This window comes from Phocoena phocoena, chromosome 3 (assembly GCF_963924675.1).
Source record: "Phocoena phocoena chromosome 3, mPhoPho1.1, whole genome shotgun sequence".
NCBI classification, from domain to species: Eukaryota; Metazoa; Chordata; class Mammalia; order Artiodactyla; family Phocoenidae; genus Phocoena; species Phocoena phocoena.
In genome coordinates, this window is record NC_089221.1 from 108,016,324 (window position 1) to 108,037,188 (window position 20,865).

At 34.3% G+C, this 20,865-nt stretch overlaps 1 protein-coding gene across 1 annotated transcript in view; it reads left to right on the forward strand.

The window, feature by feature from the left end:
• ADAMTS19 (ADAM metallopeptidase with thrombospondin type 1 motif 19) overlaps positions 1-20,865 on the forward strand; it is a 281,131-nt gene that overhangs the window by 126,042 nt on the left and 134,224 nt on the right. Inside the window, exon 8 of the mRNA XM_065874275.1 lies at positions 990-1,095. Coding sequence (XP_065730347.1) covers positions 990-1,095 — 106 coding nt within the window. The remainder of the gene's footprint in view (positions 1-989; positions 1,096-20,865) is intronic.

A 20,865-nucleotide genomic window follows, 5' to 3' on the forward strand; every position in this document is an offset into this window, starting at 1 on the left:
GAAGCAAAATAAAATTAGCTGGTAAATGGCTTTATCTTTGGTAGTCATGTGATCTTTTGCAAATCATTTTACCTGTCCTGACTTTAATTTTTTCATAAAATGAGCTTACATGTATTTTATAAGGATATGAGAATTAGAGAACATACAACTAATTCAAAAAATAACAATTTTATTTTATAACATAACTTTTGTTACTTGAAGATACATTAAAACATACTCTTGGAAGATTATAGTTCCTTGTATTAAATGATATTTATTCAGGAGTATATCTGAATTAGTAAAATAGTACATAAATCTTTGACTAAAGAGTATTAGTGATTTCAGATATTATCCTCTTTACTAATAATTTAAACCAAAAGATCAAATGTGTTGCTGAAATTTTTGTCTTAAATAATATTTCAGTATCATGTACTCCGTGGTCAGATCATCTTATTAGCTAAGAAATTTTCAAAGGAAATATTTTCAGTTTTCCAAGTACCATAGATAGTTTTTATGTTACATTAGTTAAAATGGTATTTCATAAAATAAAATTTCAAAATTTTATTACTAAAAATATAAATGTGAGTTCAAGAATCTTATAAATATAGTTTATTTTAGGGTATTTCTTTGAAACTAGGTTTCAAGAATTGAAAAATATTTAAATAATCATTGCTTTTTCGTTTACATTTTCTAAGTTGTAACTTTATCTTACATGACAATGAAAAGTGGTATTTATAAAATGTATGTTTATGGTATGCCTTTTGAGAACTGTATAATTGATAAAATAATTTCATCTAAAATATAAAATTGAAAAGAATATTAACAGTTTATTGACTGACATATACATATGCATTTTCTCCTGAAACTGTTTTTTGGGGCTGGATATCACAGTTTAATATTGACATATTTGAGGGGGGAAAACTATCATTTTTCTTTTCTTCTGTTAATACCAAGCATAAATATTTGCATTTTAATTCTGACATTTGATAATTAACGTTTGTGTTTTCTAGGTATAGCTTACTTGAGTGGAATGTGTAGTGAAAAGAGAAAATGTATTATTGCTGAAGACAGTGGCCTGAACCTTGCATTTACAATTGCTCATGAAATGGGCCACAAGTAAGTAAAAATCCTGGCTATGCTAATAAATTAGCACGTACCTTTGTAATTTGAATTATTGAATTACATGCATATCTTTTCATTATTTGCTTTGAGCCTAAGTTTTTTAAATTAGGTAAACGAGGAGGCAGAGAAGATCATTTAAATTTGAAGAGTGTCTTCTGGATGTTGTAACCATTCCTGATACTCTGAATGAAATCTTACTACATCATTAAAATCCTCATCAGGACAATCATTACATGGCACATGATTCATTTCACTCACATTTCCAAATGATGTAAACCTTGCAATAATCATGACACTACACAACTGTGCATTATTCAAGCATCCAAGCAAAACACTATGTTAAAGTAAAAATAGTTCCAGCTTCTAATAGTACCTGTTTGTCATTATCCACTACAGAGCAAAGGAATTAATCTGTACGGTTTAGGAGCAATGCATCTGGAAGAGAATTAAACTGGACTCACAATTCATGTGCAATGAACATTAAGTACGTCTCAGGCATAATTCTAAGTAAGCACTTTACATAAATTATTTCACTTAAAACTCACAAAAAGCAGGGATTTCATTTTACAGATAATAAAAATAGCAATAATAATTAGTGGTAGCAACACTTATATAGCACTTACTATGTGCCAGGCACATTTCTACATGCTTTATGTATCCCCACAGCGTTCTTGTCAGGTAGACTGTAAGAGTACCCATCTTATAGGGGAGAAAACTGAAGTACAGAGAGGTTAATTTACCCTCCCAAAGTTATAAAAATACTATGATGGAGGAAGGATTTGAACTCAAGTCGTCTAACTCAGGTCATACTGTTCTGAATTTCTTCATTAAGTTGTCTGCTGTCTTTGGACCTTGGATTCCTCATCAATAAAGTGAGGATAATATCTGTGTTATGAGGTTGGTTTGGGATTCAAATGACATAAGAAATAGACACATGTTTACAGGAAATACATTATAGTAGAATGGTGTGGGTTAGGGAATCAGACTTAATTTTGACTGTAGACTTCTCTACATGCTAGCAGTGTCAGCAGTACAGATGAAAAGTGTTTTAATTGAACTCAGATTTACTGAAGTCCTACTCAGGGAGGTGATCTTTATGGAGACCTCTTTGGTCAAAGACATATTTAGTTGGCCAGCAGTGTTTCAAAAATTGAATCAGTTGCCAACATTAAAAAGTATAAATTTGACTTAAAAATTCAAATTTCCAGACCTGGCAACATTAGACTCACAGTCCCATACGGCAGCCATTCCTTGGAGTTGAGTAGCGTCTGTACCCTTGAGGCTGGGTCCATCTTTCCCAGCTCATCACAGGCGGCAGTACTCTGCTATCATGCACCCAGCTGACTTCGTTTTCATTATATACCTGGACTCTGTAGACAATTGCATAAACTTCTGTTGGCAGTGGAGTTTGACTGGTAAAGGAAAACTTAGACAAAAACTTATATACAACATAACAGTGTTTGTTTTAAAAAACCCTTTTTATTAGAGTAAACTGAAGTATAGGAAGATGATCAAGTCATAATTATACAGCCCTGTGAATTATCAAAAATTGAATGTACCCATGTACCCATAACCTAGTCCGAGAGATAGGATATTATCAGCAGGAATTGATTTTTGATGCCACTGTTTTCAAATGTGTAGGTACACTTTCATTTTTTCCCATGCAGGATTTCAGTAGTCATTCAAGTGCTCTAGAATATATGAGGAGTTTGTTATTTGAAAAAGAAACAAGAAAAGATAAATACACTTTAAAATCATTATCCTTTAGGGAAAGTATACAATGCAATGACCTCATTCAGTATTTCACACCAGGAATCATAGGATTTAGATTCTTAATTCCAATACAGTTTTCATAATTTAAAGATGTTTCAGTTTGATCATAATAGGAAAAACCACATGTATCATTTGAATGAAAAATGCTGACAATAATGTTTAGAGGCAAGAAAGTTATTGTTAAAAATATTTTAAGACAGTACATATTAATCATAAATACAATTTTTATAAATTAAATGTAAGTTTCTGAATAATTAAAATTTTTACTTCAGCCATGCATTAACAGTTTGGTAGACAAGTATCTACCAAAGTATCTTTTAATGAAACAGACATTAAATAATTTTGTCAAGTACCTTGTATCTTTTAATGAAACAGACATTAAATAATTTTGTCAAGTACCTTGAATACTAGAGGGTTCACTTTAAAAAGAAATTTTAGAGTTTAAAAGCAATTTCTTTTAAATTAATTTCTTCAGTCTGTGTTACATTCTAAAACATAGGAAAAACAGTAATTAAAGGAACCAACCACAGTACAAGTTGCTTCATTAATATGCAAAGGCTCAGTCAAGAACCTACAACTACTTAAACAAAAACCAAATGATATAATTTAAGGAAAGGCCACTTCAGCTTTATGTAGTAGAAACATTGGTTTATGACCAGGAACTCAGGTTGGAATGGCTAAAATGGTAGTAAAATATTATTTTATTTGACTTTTATAGAGCTGTACCCAAAATCAATAGAGATGTGCCAAAGGTATGTGTAATGCTTGATGGATTAATACCAGGACATGTGATATATGTTGAACTACTTAGCTGCTAAAAATTCTTCTTACCAGTAAGCAATATTTGTCTCAAAAGTAGAGGCTAAAATTTTTCTTGCAGCTAGATAGTGGGAGACAATAGCAGTGAGAGTAATGGTGTCTTCATAAAGAACAAACAGCAGGAAGTTCATCCATATAAATTACATCATCATCATCCAGTGTAAGATAAAAAGCACAATGAAACAAAAATGTAGGAAGAGGAAATAAAAATCAATATTCATATACACATAGCTTCTCACATAGGGAAAGTTTTCATAGATGTTAGATAAGTATATTTATGGATTCTATGTGCATGTGCGCGCACACACACACACACACACAGACACACACACACACACACACACACCCGAGCAGAGCTCTTTTACTTAGAGGTATAATTAAGATTCAGCTACTTAAGTGAAGCTACTTAATTCTTATTTTTTTTTCTTTTTGGATTTCTTTCTTTTTTTGGTTATAATTTCTTCCAATATATTCAATATATTTCCTGTAGGCAGAAATGGATCATTTAATTTTTCAACCCACAGTTTAAGAAAGGCAGAATGATTTCATCTGAACTTGTCAATTCAAGAATACATATAGAATTACACATGAAATGATTCTAAATTGATTTGAGTGTATTTATGATTGTTGCCTTGAATTTGATCTCTAGAAATTCCCAGAGCAACTCCATGTATAGCTGGGAAAGTCAATATGGACCACCAAGTAATAAAACTGACTCTTGTGGGGGTGAGAATTTAAGTAATTGAAGTGAACAAAAATATCCTTCTTTTACTATTGCAAAAGAATCTTAAGTAATGTCTGCAAAAATATATTAAAATTTTCCTTAGAGAAGTTACCAATTAAAAATCTTATATGTAATTATATACAGAAGTGTAAGTTAGAATCCATAGCAAGAAAGAGGAAATAAATGATTTATACCAATATTTTATGATTCCTTTCCAAAATTATTTTTCTTTCTAAATGATAGGTCAGGGGAGTGATTATTTTTCTTATAACCAAAAATTTCAACAATAGAATGTTTTTATTGGTATTTAATGTTTTTATACTCATGAAATACAGATAGGACTTTCATTAATTTACTGTGATGAAGGCTAAAACTTTATTTTTATAAATAAAATACCTTATGAAATTGTTCATAACTTTGATAGGGTTTGGGAATACATATGTATACACATATTCACTATATTTTATATGTCTTATATCATCTTTATGAACAAAATTTCTTAAAGTAAGAGATTATACTTTGATTTCAAGCTGTAATTTATTATTAATATATTAATTGTGGTTACATTACTGTGTGTGGGGAGAGAGTCCCCAAGACCACCCTCAGGTTCAACGATTTGCTAGAAGGACTCATAAAATTCATCCAAGTTGTTTTACTCAGAATGATAGTTTATTACAGTAAAAGGATATAGATTAAAATCAGCAAATGAAAAAGGCACATAGGGCAGGGTCCAGGGGACACCTGGCTCAAGCTGCCACTTGTCCTCTTCTAGTGGAGTTGTACAAACAATGCTTAATTCTCTCAATAATAATGTCTGAGAACACGCACATTATACTGCCAACTGGAGAAGCTAACCCGGACCTTGGTACTCAGCGTTTTTAGTGGAATTTAGTCACGTAGGCATGGCTGACCACCTATTCCCTACAGAGGTCAAGCTGTTCTAAGTCCCCCACCATAAATCACATTGTTAGTATTAACTATTGGACATGTCCCAGGGCCCCCAAGTAAACAAAGATACTTTTTTATTAGGCAGGATATTTCAAGGGCTTAGAGTTAGCTCTGAAGAGCAAGGCAAGTCCCAGACCTTTGTTTAGAATGTGCAGGTTTGGGACCACACAAACTTGTGGAGTTAACTCTCAACTGTACAATTGCACAGTATTTTTAAAGTTTTAGAATATCATATTTATATTAGGTTGCTAAAGACTATCTAATAATTTAAAAGACTTCTTTTATTATCAGACATTGTACTAAACAGTTTATTCATATCTAATCCAATCTCACAGAAGTCTTGAACTAAGTATTATCATCTTTTTACAGATGAGGAAACTGAAGCTAAGAGAGGTTAATTTTTCAGGAGTTCTTCTGATGTTAAGGACATTCTTTTTTGATCAAATATATTGTTAAGATCTTCCTAGATCTCTTAGTTTAATCTTGTCTTTTAAAGTTTTTGACCTGAGACTGTTTTTTAGTAGTCAAATCTCACATTATTTTTTCTATAGTTTTTTGCAATTGGAAGTGCTTCCTCATTCTACAATTAGGAAAATATTTTTGTCTAGTAGTTTTCTATTTTCTTCTCCTCCCGCTCTCTCTCTCTCTCGTCTCTCTTTATTGCCATATAACACTTGAAGGTCATCTAGAATCTACTTTAGTGTATGTAGTACAATTCTCTCCATTAAATTTGATTTTCTCATTAGCTGCTCAATAACTGATCTTATATTGGAAATGTGGTCTCTGATGAGGTAAGGAGCTATGCCAGAATATGGCACATTGCTCGCTTTGTTGAAAAAGTCTTGAAATTTAAAAAAAAATCAGTTGAACTAAACTTTGTGTAGCTGATTTACCTTCTAGTGCCAGCCGCTTATCTAGTTACAAATCTGTAAAAATAACAGTTCACCTTCTGGCAGCCATTGCCCAGACCACACTTTGAAGAGCCCTGTTACATAACAGTTATTCACTCTAAGACAGTATTACATAGGAGTCACATTTGGTTGCCAGAGAGGACTGTTTTTATTTTTAGCCTGAAAGGCGGTTTTTATTTGAATTGTTTATCTCTGTCCTCATATATTCTGTGCAGTCCTTTTAGACATAAATTCTGTGATACAATCCATTGCAAATAATAAAAGTTGTTCTTTTGTACACATTTTTAGTAGTATTTTAGATTTGTTATATAAATGTGTGTGTGTGTATATATATATACACGAAATATGAATATATACCATATATGTACCATATATACATATCACGTACTTTTTCCTTTAGGGCCACAAATAATTCAGCCCTCTCTGTGAATTCCAACTAAAAGTAAAATAAACCCTTTAATATCGGGTAAGCTTTTACTAAAACTTAGCCCCAGGTCTTAGATATTATAAAATATATAAATTATTATGGAAATAATATTTTGAAAGATAATTGTTAGTAACATAATCCTGTGAGTATTTTTCTGACCTTGCTATATCTGGAGATTTATTGGGCAGCAAAACTTTACACTGAGTTAGCACATTGAGACCAAAGACTTCTGCTCCCACCTGAGGAAGGAAGGCATTACTATTAGCTTTACTTTAGAAATGATGGTTGCCAAAGCTCACACAGCTAATAAGTGACTGAGTGGATGTTCAAAGTCAAGTCTGTCCAAATCCAAAGCCCATGTTGTTAATTACTTACTGTACTATGTCAGAAATGCGTAAGGGTACTTCTAACTCACTTAACTTACTTCTGGGCTGGCTCTTTATTATCTATCCCCAACCTAATGTCTTCAGCCATACTTCACACTATGCTCCCTCTCAGTCTCACCACTGCAGCCACATTAGAGTTCTTACAGTGTTTCTAATGTACCATGGTTCTTCACACTGCAGGACATTGGCACATGCTACACCCTCCACCTTACAAGGATGGGAATATCTTTGAGTAATTATGTCCTACTGATCATAATTCACACATCTTATCAATAACCATTTCCTATAGTATGTGTTCTGTGTAGGTCAGTCTATTAAACACTTAATGCCACCATCTCTTTATAAATGTGTATTCATTCATCTATTCATAGGCTTTAAGCTCCAAGGGGTAATGAACCATGCCTATTTTTTATTATCATGAGATTCCTAATCCATTTGATAGTGCTCGGTACATACTAGGCAAACAATAAATATGTGTTAAATAAGTGAATGTTTTAATATAGTAATTATCTTAGTAAAATATTCTTATGTGTAGAATGTCAATGAAATTTTATTATAGAAAAGGTGCTGTATGCACACTCAAATTGTTTAGAGCATTTTTAGCTATTGTATGAAACTTTTAATAAGTTATTAGGTAAAGTTTTATTAAAATAATATGGGTTTTTAAAATTTATTTATTTGTTTTTGGCTGTTTTGGGTCTTCGTTGCTGTGCACGGGCTTTCTCTAGTTGCGGCAAGTGGGGGCTCTAGGGCGTGTGGGCTTCAGTAGTTGTGGCACACAGGCTCAGTAGTTATGGCTCACAGGCTGTAGAGCGCAGGCTCAATAGTCATGGCGTACGGGTTTAGTTGTTCCATGGCATGTGGCATCTTCCTGGACCAGGACTTGAACCTGTGTCCCCTGCATTGGCAGGCGGATTATTAACCACTGTGCCACCAGGGAAGTCCCCATGTGTTTTTAAATATACCCAAGGCTACATGGAGTGAGACTTCATTCCAGCATGCACATGCAGAAATGATTCCCCACACCCTGGAAGTGCTCCCCCCTGAGGTCTTCCTATCACAATAAGTGGAAGCTCCATCCTTCCAGTTACTCAGCCAAACACCATGAAACTGCCCTTGAGCCCTCTCTGTTTCTCGCTCTCAACATTCTATTCATCAGCTGTTGACTCCACCTTCATAATACATCCAGAATCTGTTTACTTCTCACTAATTCTCCTGCTACCACTCTGGGCCAAGCCAATATCACTTCTCATCTGGATTATTAGAGTGGCCTCGTAAATGATCTTTACTTTTCATCCCTTGCCTCCTACAGCCTGTTTTCAATTCAGAGCCAGGGACAGTCTTCTAAAACAAAGCAAATTGCCTGACTTCTTTGCTCAAACTCTTCCAGTAGCTTCCTATCATACTGGTAAAACTCCCAACCTTTAAAATGCCCCACAAGACCTTACATAGTCTAGCCTCCTTCACTTCCAGCCTACCATTTCCCTCCTTACTAAGAGGGCTCTAGATGCATCAGCCTCTTTTCTGTAACTCAAACACATGAAGCAAACATCTACCTCAAACCCTGTACCTTTTGCTTTTCTTTCTGCCTGCAATATTCTTCTCCAGAACAGCCACATGGCTGTCTCTGTTTTTCTTCTTTAGTTCTCTGCTCAAGTGTCACCTTAGTGAGGCGTTTCTGATAACATGTCTTACAAATGTAAATATAATCACAGCCCCAGCTTATCCTCCTCTGCCTACTTTAATTTTCTTCATAAAATGTTTCCAATTCAGCTGTGTATCTATCTGTCTGTCTATCTGTCCACCTATGTATCTATCAATCTATCTGTATGTATATGATGAATTCTTGTCTCCTTAGTTCACTGTTGTATTCCCAACCTCTAGAACATGAGTACTTGCATACTTGGCACATAGTATGTACTTTTATTCAATAAATTGATTACTAAAAATGTAGAATATATAACCTCCTAAGCCGTGTAGAACAGCAGAATATATGAAAGTACTAATTGTCTAGTAGAAATGAATAAAATATTCTGCTTGAGGAAATCAGTTGTTTTATCTAAGTAATATCAAATTTACATTAGAATTAACATTATGATCTGGATTGATAGACATTGAAATCTCCCCTCCCCATTTTAAATACCTGAAAATTCCAAAGAGAGATTTTTTTTTTTTTTTGCTGTATGCGGGCCTCTCGCTGTTGTGGCCTCTCCCATTGAGAAGCACAGGCTCCGGACGCGCAGGCCCAGCGGCCATACAGGTAGGCCCAGCGCCCATGGCTCACGGGCCCAGCCGCTCCGCGGCATGTGGGATCTTCCCGGACTGGGGCACAAACCCGTGTCCCCTGCATCGGCAGGTGGACTCTCAACCACTGCGCCATCAGGGAAGCCCCATAGTGGGAGTTTTTAACACAGCTCTCTGAAACTGATAGATCAAGTGAACAGAAAGATCTATATGGAAGAGAAGAGATTTGAACAACTAAAAATATTGATCTATTGGGCAGATATAAAACCTACAGCCAATTATAAAACAACACCTGCTCTTTTAAAACATACTGGATAGTTACAAAGAATGAGCATATATTGTTTTATTCTACAATTTCAATTTCAAAAAATGAATATACAGATGAATTTTTCTGATCATAATAAAATTAAGTTAAACATCCAGTAACAAAAAAACTAAGAAATTTACAAGCATACTTTTGAAAAACCCATAGATCAAAGGAGAAATCATTAGGGAAACCAGAATATTCTCAGGTTTAAACAATAACAAACATACTATTTAGAAAGTGTAGCTTGCAGATAAAATAGCACATAGAGGAAAATGAATAACTTTAAACATACATAAAAATTTTATGATGAAATTAATGCCCTAAGTTTTCAAATTAAGATGTTAGAAAGATAACAACAAAGTAAAAAAAATTAGAAGAAATAATGAAAGTAGAAATTAATGAAAAAGAAAAATGTGATAAATGTGAACAACAAAGCCAAAATTAAATATATGAAAATGCAAGTAAAATTGAGAAAGATAGGATTGATCGAGAAAAACAGGCATAATTCAACAGTATTAGAAATGAGAAAAGGAGATGTAACACAGATACCAAAGACATTAAAAAGATACTAAGAAAATACACTAAATACTTGCATGGCAAAAAGCTACAAAGAGATGAAATGGGAAAATTCTAAGAAAATGTAATGGAAGGACATAAAGCTCTATAACTATTTAAATAAATTGAATCAGCACTTTAGAATCTTTTCAAAGAAAATGCAAGCTCACACAGCAATAGCTTCAAGGAAATTTAGAAAATCTAAATTTTCTAGGATGAAGGAACATCCTCAAATTCATTATTTGAGGCTAGCATTAATATAATATGAAAATCAATAAAGGACTATTATAAAGAAGTAAGTATCAATTATTTCTTATCTGAGAATGATGCAAAAATGGCAAAGAAACATTTTCAAAATAAAGCAGCACTGTATAAATAAATGAAGTTAATACAAGAGAATAAAGTTGACTTTATGTCTGTATAGCAAAGGTCATTTATCATTTAAAAATCTTAATCCCCACATTAACAGATTAATTAACAGATTCTGATTTATTTTTAAATTTTTATTGGAGTATAGTTGCTTTACAATATTGTGTTAGTTTCTTCTGTACAGCAAAGTGAATCAGCTATACATATACATATATCCCCTCTTTCTTGGATTTCCTTCCCATTTAGGTCACTACAGAGCATTGAGTAGAGTTCCCTGTTCTATACAGTAGGTTCTCGTTAGTTATCTATTTTATACATAGTATCAACAGTGTATATATGTCAATCCCAATCTCCCAATTCATTCCACCCTCCCCCCTCCCCCCTCCCCCCTCCCCCTTGGTATCCATACGTTTGTTCTCTACGTCTGTGTCTATTTCTGCTTTGTAAATAAGATCATCTATACCATTTTTTTCAGATTCCACGTATATGTGTTAATATACAATATTTGTTTGTAATTAACAGAAAAATTACACTCTCAGTAGATGCAGAAAAAAATCCAATAAAATAAAATTTACTCATGTAAATTTATCAAGATCAATGGGAATCATGATTCTTAATTGTTAAATATTAGAAACATCCTCTATAAAATCACAAAGATCTCACTATATCTACTTCTATATATGTACTGGGGGTACAAACCAGTACAGCATGAGAGTAAAATAAATGAAAGATGTAGGGTTGAGAATGGAAGAAACAAAGCTATTTTACTTTGCAAATGATATGATTGCCTACATAAAAACACAATATAATGCAAAGGTAAAGTATGGAATTAGTTGATGAGTATAGTAAGTCTATTGGATATAAGATAAATATAAAAAACACAAAAATACAAAATATCATTAAAAAAGAGGATGCTGTTTACTGTAGCAATAGAAAACACAAAATACTTAAGAATAAATCCAACAAAAGACAGAAAAGCAAATACCCCTATTAAAATTCATTAAATCAAACCTGTATCAGTGGAAATATACCATGTTTGTGGATAAGTGAAATATCTTACAGATGTCAGTTCTGCTGTACATATTTTAGAGGTTCATGGAAATTCCAATGATAAACTTTTATATAAGTTGGTAAATATTTCTAACATTTATATATAAGTACAAATAGCCAAAAATAGCCAAAACATTCTTGGAGAAGCTATGAAGCTGGAGGCAAAGGTAGAAGAGGATGAGGAGGAGAATAGCATGGGAATCTTTCTCTAACGGAAGTGAAGACCTATCATGAGACTATAGTAACTAAGATCTTGACATTTACGCATATATTCACAGGAGTACAGTGAAATACAGAGTCATAAACAGGCCCATGCCTACTTGAAAACCTGACATCTGACCACGCTGTCATTGCAGACCAGTAAAGAAAGTTGACTGTTTATAAAAATGTGCTGGTACAATTGGTTTTCCACATGTATAAAAATAAAATTGAACACTTTCCTCAGCTCGTTTCTAGAAATCAATTCCAGATAAAATAAAGACTGATACATCGCAGATGAGACTTCTAAGAGAAAGTATACAAGACTGTCTTTAGGACTTCAGGACTAAAATGATTTCTACAACAGCACACACTTTGCGTGCCTTCTTCTCGAAGGTGGAAATATAAGATCTGATAGAGAAGTTGGTCATGGATCTTAGAATTTGTCTTGTCCAAATTTCCTATTTGTGTGATGGTTTCCCTTAATACTTTTTTGTTGTTGTTGAAGTATAGTTTATTTACAATGTTATGCTAATTACAGCTGTACAGCAAAGTGATTCAGTTACACATATTCTTTTTTTTTAATATATTCCTTTCCATTATGGTTTATCAGAGGATATTTTTTTATTGGAGTATAATTGCTTTACAATGTTGTGTTAGTTTCTGCTGTACAATGAGTGAATCAGCTATATGTATACCTATATCCCCTCCCTCCTGGACCTCCCTCCCACTTGACCCCCCATCCCACAGAGCACCAAGCTGAGCTTCCTGTGCTTTACAGCATATTCCCACTAGCTATCTATTTTACACATGGTAGTGTACATGTGTCAGTCCTGATCTCCCAATTCATCCTACCCTTCCCTTCCCCCCGCTGTGTCCACATGTCCGTTCTCTACGTCCAGGTCTCTATTCCTGCCCTGCAAATAGGTTCATCTGTACCTTTTTTCTAGATTCCACATATATGCATTAATATACGATATTTGTTTTTCTCTTTCTGGCTTACTTCACTCTGTATGACAGACTCTAGGTCCATCCATATCTCTGCAAATGATCCAGTTTCATTCCTTTTTATGGCTGAGTAATATTCCATTCTGTATATGTTCCACGTCTTCTTTATCCATTCATCTGTTGTTGGACATTTAGGTTGTTTCCATGTCCTGGCTATTGTAAATAGTGTTGCAATGAACATTGGGATACATGTGTCTCTTTGAATTATGGTTTTCTCAGGGTATATGCACAATAGTGGGATTGCTGGGTCATATGGTAGTTCTATTTTTAGTTTTCTAAGGAACCTCCATACTTTTCTCCATAGTGGCTGTATCAATTTATATTCCCACCAACAGTGCAAAAGGGTTCCCTTTTCTCCACACCCTCTCCAGCATTTATTGTTTGTAGTTTTGTTTTTTTTTCTTTTGCGGTACGCGGGTCTCTCACCGTTGCGGCCTCTCCCGTTACGGAGCACAGGCTCCAGACGCGCAGGCTCAGCGGCCATGGCTCACGGGCCCAGCCGCTCCGCGGCATGTGGCATCTTCCCAGATCAGGGCACGAACCCGTGTCCCCTGCATCGGCAGGCAGACTCTCAACCACTGCGCCACCAGGGAAGCCCTGTTTGTAGATATTTTGATGATGGCTGTTCTGACTGGTGTGAGGTGATACCTCATTGTAGTTTTGATTTGCCTTTCTTTAATAATCAGTGATGTTGATCATCTTTTCATGTGCCTGTTGGCCATCTGTATGTCTTCTTTGGTGACTTGTCTATTTAAGTCTTTCACCCATTTTTTAATTGGGTGGTTTGTTTTTTTTAATCATAGGACATTGAATATAGTTCTCTGTGCTATACAGTAGGACCTTGCTGTTTATCTCCTTAATACTTAAGTTATTTATATTACATAACACATTCATATACACACACATACAATGTAGTATGTGTACACATATATATTACATATATTTGTTTTCATAGAAATATTTAATAAATTTAAAATTAGAAAGGAGAGGCAAAATGAGTATCATTTGTATAAATGGAAAACTTCAGACAATCTACTAAAAAACCTATTAGAGCAGTGAGAGAATTTTATTGGCCTGTTAAAAAACTGTGTAAAAATTGTTTTCTTTCCAATACATGAACAAGAGCCACTTGCAAACTGTAAGGAAAGAAAAAAAAACATTTATATTGAAGATAGCAAAAAATAAAATAAAAATTAAAAAGATAAAACACCTAGGAATATACTTACAAAGGAATGTACAAGACTTATAAAAAGAAGAATTATTAACCACACAGAGTCATAAAAGTGGTATAAATAAATGGAAAGAGATTTCCTGGTTTAGGGTAGGAGCAGTCAATATTATAAAATGACAATTATCTATATATAAATTAATATAATCTGCCCAAAATATCAATAGAATTTTTTTACTAGACAGCTTGATTTTAGAGTCCATGTGGAAAACTCAACATAAGAAATTTCTTGTTTAAAAAAAAAAAAAACACTGTGGAGAGGAGGAGGGTGAGCGCTATCAAATAGTAATACATTTCAGAATAGGTAAAGCAGTTTGTGCTGGTGCTAGAAAAAGCAGACAAGTCAATGGAAGAGAGAGTAAGAAAAAAAATTCCATTTATATGTAGAAAAAGATGTGGAAATGTAGCATATAATAAAAGCTGCACCTACAATCAATGGAAGGAAATGAATCATTCAATAACAAAAGTAACAGAAATCTGATTCTCTACCTTAGACATTACATCGGAACACACCAAAATGATTCTGTACGTGAGATTTTTTTGTTTTGTTGGCTTTTTTCTTTTTTAGTCTTTTAATAGAGAACGTTTATGATTCTAGGTGTGAAATCTAGAAATATTTAAGGAAAATTCACATAAAATTAGTGACTTGAAATTAAATATCAAGGCAAGGAAAAAAATACAACAGTCAGAGGATAAATCACAGTCGCTGCAAGCATTTGCATCGTGTAATATTGACACATGACAAAGTAATATTTTCCTAAATATAAAAAGAGCTCTTAAAAATAAATTTGCAAAATGACCAAAGTCCCATTAGAAATATGGCAAAGGATATAACCACATAGCTTATAGAGATATTTTGATGGCTTATATGAGAATATCCTAGTGTCGTTAATAGGATGCCAGTCAAACCACAAAGCAATTCTCCTTTCGACTATCAGATTACATAAATCTACACAGATGAATCCGTATTTACTCCCACTGTAAGGACCACGTGCCTCCTTTGACAAGAAAACTCTCTCTGTCCTCTTCCCTCATTTTCTCTTACTCTTCTTTTACATCATTTCTTCAGAGAAGTATTCCATGGGTAGGTTAAATCCCTTCATATCTGCTCTTATTAATTCTATGTAGTTTTCATTCCTAATTTTTTCACAGTTGTAGGTTTACACTTGCATGATTATTTAATGTCTGTATCTCTAATTAGATTGTGTTTATTTTATTTATTTATTTATTTTTGGCTGCATTGGGTCTTTATTGCTGCGCAAGGGCTTTCTCTAGTTGCAGCGAGCGGGGGCTACTCTTCATTGCGATGCTCGGGCTTCTCATTGCGGTGGCTTCTCTTGTTGTGGAACATGGGCTCTAGGTGTGCATGCTTCAGTAGTTGTGGCACGTGGGCTCAGTAGTTGTGGCACGTGGGCTCAGTAGTTGTGGCTCGCGGTCTCTAGAGTGCAGGCTCAGTAGTTGTGGCACACAGACTCAGTTGCTCCGCGGCATGTAGGATCTTCCCGGACCAGGGCTCAAACCTGTGTCCCCTGTATTGGCAGGTGGATTCTTAACCACTGTGCCACCAGGCAAGCCCTAGATTGTGTTTCTTGAGGACAGGGGCTGTGTCTTGTTTTGTTTTATGTTTATTTCTGCTGTCATTGCTGTTTAACATTGTATCTCTCACACCTTTCATTTGTGCTCTATAAATAGCTGTTAAATGATTTTTCGATTAACAGTGTAAGTGAATGAAAAGCGTTCGTCTATGAGGAAATAGATATTCTTATACATTTTTGAGAAGTGTGTAAGTGGGGCACTATTTTTGGAGGCCATATGCAATATTTATCCAAATTTAAATAGAAGACTGCTGGTAAATACAGTTTCAGTTTATTTTCCCAGCTTTGAGTTTAGCACATGTTAAATTATAATTTAATTTGTTTTGTGTTTCTTTGCTTACTAGAATGGTTAAGCATCTCATCTTTTTCTCACTTGTTAAATTTATCCCATTACTTTAAAAATAAGTAGCCAATAAAAGTAATCATAAGGACTTGAAAATGATCACTGTCTTATATTAATGAAATAGTATTTATTTTTTGACCATTTAGTATCTGATGCCTCAGCACTTTGTTTTCCTAATTATAAAAATGGTCCTTTTAAGATAGGTTTATATTATTGAAATGATAGTATGGATATAAGGTTGTAGACAAAGTTGTTTGTCTTGAAAACAGTTTACGATACAATTTTGTAATTTGACTTTAGCACATTTATGGTAATTTATACTTGTAATAGATAGTGTCAAGAAAATAAAAAAGCTCTAGCAGAGTTCTGCATTTTTAAAAGTTAAAAAAAACTGCATTAAACATATACAATTTATTTACTGATTAAGAATCTCATCTGGTAATTAGATTGCCTACTTCATAGAGATGATGAGTGGATAAAATTACATACATTAGGGAAAATTACTTATAAATTATGTGACTATAAAAACACAGAATATGTTTTCACATGGCCAAAATACTTGTATGTTTTTGGTTTTTGTTTTGCTTTTTTGAACCAAGGGTAAAAGACTAATATATATTTATTAAACTTTGGCTTAGAGACCTGGCTTTTCCACTAAGTTGACAATTCAGGAGTTTCTTTGGAACTGAGAAGCTAATGAGGCAATAAATATGCAAAGTTAGCTCCTTGAAGGCAACAAATATTTGGGGCACCTGCTAAAGTTTTAAGTAATCCCAGAGTACGAACAATGTAGATGCCTTGTAATTAATAAGGCTTTGAAATCAATGACATTTGCTTACATGCTTTGATGGAAATTTTGCCTGGGTAGAACCAAGGTAGGGCCAGGTTATAACCCACTTCTTCAGACATCTGCATTTCTGTTACTGGCATCAATATTGTTATCAGTTCTTAAGTTGAGACATCTAAAACATCTTTAACTCTTTCTAGTCTTAGCTCCTTCCATAATCAGTTGTCAAATTCTGTTCATTGGTCATCTGAAATAGTTAGCCCATCTTTCCATTCCCTCTTCTGTTATTCATCCAGGCTTGGACTATTGCAGTACCCACCTCAGCGGTCTCCTTGCCTCAGCACCTAATCTTTCTAATCTATCTTACTTTCATCAGATTCAGCTTCCTGAATTATGGTTCTGATCTTCAGTTCAGAAATCTTTATTGCTCCTTACCACCTAATGAATGAACTCCAAATTCCATAGCCTTAGATTCATGACTTTTATAGATTGGTCCCAATCTATCTTTCTAACTTTATAAGCTACTTCTCTATTTCATGAATGTAAACAATCCATAATTTTCAAGCTTCATGTCTTTATTAATGCTTTTTTCTTATTCCAACTCCCAGCCCTACTGATTTATACCTTTTTCAGTTTTATTTATCCATTAGGTAAAGACAAATGTAATCCCTTTAATGGTCAAACCAAACGTAATCCTTTTTGTGAAATTAGACCTGAAAGTCCAGCTGGAAATGTATCTCCTTTTTTAACTCCCTTACACTGTTAGTTGTAAATATCACTTGTAGCTTAATTTCTAATATATACTGATTTATACTGATATTTATACACACATATACTCCCTACTAGACAAGAATCTCTATAAAAAATAGGATTAGTGTCTAATACATTTTTTCTCATATTGTACCAGGTTGAGTGCATTGTATATTATAGGAACTCAAATATTTATTGTATGAATGAATAAGCATTTGTTTTAGGAATACTCACCTTTTGGACAGCCATTTTGAGATTCAGGGTAGAGAGCAGTTGAGTTCCAGAAGCAGGGAAAGAGGAATTAGTTTGGCTCAAGGAATGCAATTGCCTTGACTGGAAAATATGGTTTTATGACTATAAAAATACAAATATGACAACATATTTTTCCTTTCTGGCACATGCTATTTTGGTTCTTATATAAAATTAACTGTGTAGAAATACAGTAGTTAAATTATACATCAGTTATGATGAGTCTTCTTTGAAGTTTGGTTACAGGCCTGTTCAGCTGTTTCAGGCACATCCTGAAGTCGTGGACTTGGAAGGGACAATTCCAGAAGTTTCAGCAATAGTACTATTTAATCTAAAATTCTGCTAATTAAATAAGAAGGTAGCATATGCTCCAGGAGGTATCCTGTAAGCTTAAATTTGGCTAATCTCTCTCAGCATGCCAGAGGAGTCCCTTTTAGAAGGAAATAAAATTTTTGGCTTCATTCTGCATTGATGCCCATCAGTATATCTATTATATCTTATAGTAAGTATATCTTGTAGTACAATATACTGATTAGATCAGTATACAGTATCAGTATATTGATTACATCAGCATATCTTACTATAAGAAAGAGGATATATTCTAAAGGGAGAGTAGACAAACAGTAAGAAGTAAATAAGAAATGAAGATAAAGACAGTACATCATCTAGTACTCTTAGGATGGGAAACAGATAAAATAACAGATTACTGTAATAGACAGAAGCAAATATACTCTTGTTTCTAGAAATCTGTTGCTTCTTAAAATATTCAAAATTAATTTTTCTGTAATTAATGTTCCTTGACCCACTAAAATTGGTAATAGCAACATGTAAGTTCACTGTTTCCATATTGTACAGTTTAGAATTCCATACAGCAAAAGTCACAAGTATCTTCCTCTAGTACACACGCCTTGGTTAAGGATAGAAATTACTCAGTGGGCAGATGAGAGAAAGCATATTAAAGCAACGCAGACTTGGACTTGAATTCTTGTCATGCCAGCTACTCTCTGAATGAACTCTGGGCAAGTCAATCTGTCTTTACTAATTTTCTTCATTCCTAAATGTGGATAAGTTTTCCTTTCAAGGTTCATTGTTAGGTTGGTGATGCTCTAATTACATGGCACATTGGTTGACTCATAACACAGAATGAATAATACAGAGTGAATGAATAATAATTCATTATTAGTAGTATTATAATTATTTTTATGAATGCTTCAATGTAACAAGGAGATTTTCAGCCTCCAATGGCCATACATCTCTCTGTTCACTCAAGGAGTGCTTTTATATCCTTCAGAATCTTTACTGGATTGGCAGGAAGTGTACTTATTATGGCGATTCTTTTTTTTTTTTTTTTTTTTTTCTTTTTGGATGCACTGGGTCTTTGTTGCTGCATGCGGGCTTTCTCTAGTTGCGGTGAACGGGGACTGCTCTTCGTTGCAGTGTGGCAGTGTGAGGGCTTGTCATTGCAGAGGCTTCTCTTGTTGTGGAGCATGGGCTCTAGGCACACGGGCTCGGTAGTTGTGGCTCATGGGGCTCTAGAGCGCAGGCTCAGTACTTGTGGCGCGGGGGCTTAGTTGCTCCGCAGCATGTGGGATCTTCCCAGACCAGGGCTCGAACCCATGTCCCCTGCATTGGCAGGCGGATTCTCAACCACTGTGCCACCAGAGAAGTCGAGATTCTTGTAAGACCACTTGCACAGTTTTTGTATTTGCTATTTTATTTAGACAGTGATACCAGTTAGAGTAATAAGTAGTTTGTCCAAGTTAATAATCACAATGGGACATAAGCCAGCAGAGATGCAGCAGCACTCCCATACCAGATTCTCTTCAAATGTAGGTTTGGACATCATAGTGAGTAGGTGGAAGAGGAGAAAAATCACCCAACTAGTGAACAGCCATACAAGAATTGGCTTTCTGTTTGCATTTCTCTAATGCATTTCTCTTGGCAAGTGTATGGTCTAGAGTAAGGCAAGCAACCTTCCTTGAGCAGATCATCCATAGACTTTTCAGGCTTATGGTTTCCCTAAGTCAGTAAGATGCCACAATAGTTTCAACTTTCCATCAAATGTACAGAATATTTAGTTGCTCCTATGCTTCTATATTAGTTGATAAAATCTATGTATATTTATTTATTACTATTTAAGGAATTAAAAAGAAAATGTGATAATTCTTATTCTCTGAACACTTAAATTCTAGGTAGTAATACTTTGTATATATTACTTAAAATTCACCAGAAATAGAAGATAGTTCTGATATTTTTTGTGCCATATATTTGAAGGGTGCAAAAGTTAAGAATCATGAGAAATATGTGCTAGACTTTATTGAAGAGTCCTTTATATGGGAAGAAGGGCTTAAAATTTAAGTTACATTTGTAAATACAAACAAGCTGTGGAAGGCATTCTGAAAGGAAGGGACTGTACAAAACAGTAGGCTGGAATTAACTGTTCCAGTGGAAATTAGATTGAAATCAGTTTACAGATTATTTGAAAACAAGATAAAATGTTTGGATTTTATCTTGTAGCTCATTGGTTCTCAGAATTTTAAGTAAGAATCATTGATAAAATGTGTTAAAATAAAGTTTCTTAGGTCTTAGGCCTCTTTTAATCGGTTGGGGTAGAGCTCAGGAATCTACATTTTAACCAGCCCTTTGGTTCATTATTCACTTTTTCAGTATCGTTGCTTGCCAAGGAAAATTGAAAGATTTTACCTCGGGAGCTAGTTTTTGTTAATGTTTTCATAAGGAATTAAAACAATTAAATAATTGTTTAATAAGGCAAAGAGTTAAGGCCAGGTGTGAAGGGGTTATCCAGAAGTGAAGAACAACAACCCAGAAGTGAAGAAAGTCACCTCTTGTCTTGGTTGATGGAAGTAGTGTTGGAAAAGGAGGAATGGGTGGGAGAGCTTTATGGAACGTAGAAGGACAGGATCCAGGCATCTTTTAGCTGCATGAGGGCAAGGGATGGAGTGTTCCAGCCCCAGTATATGATAAACTCCTTGAGGGTAAAAACTGGATCTTACTCATTTTTACGACCCCAACTCAGTATAGTGCCTAGCACTTAGTGTGTTCTTAACAAGTATTTGTTGAATTGCTAGATAA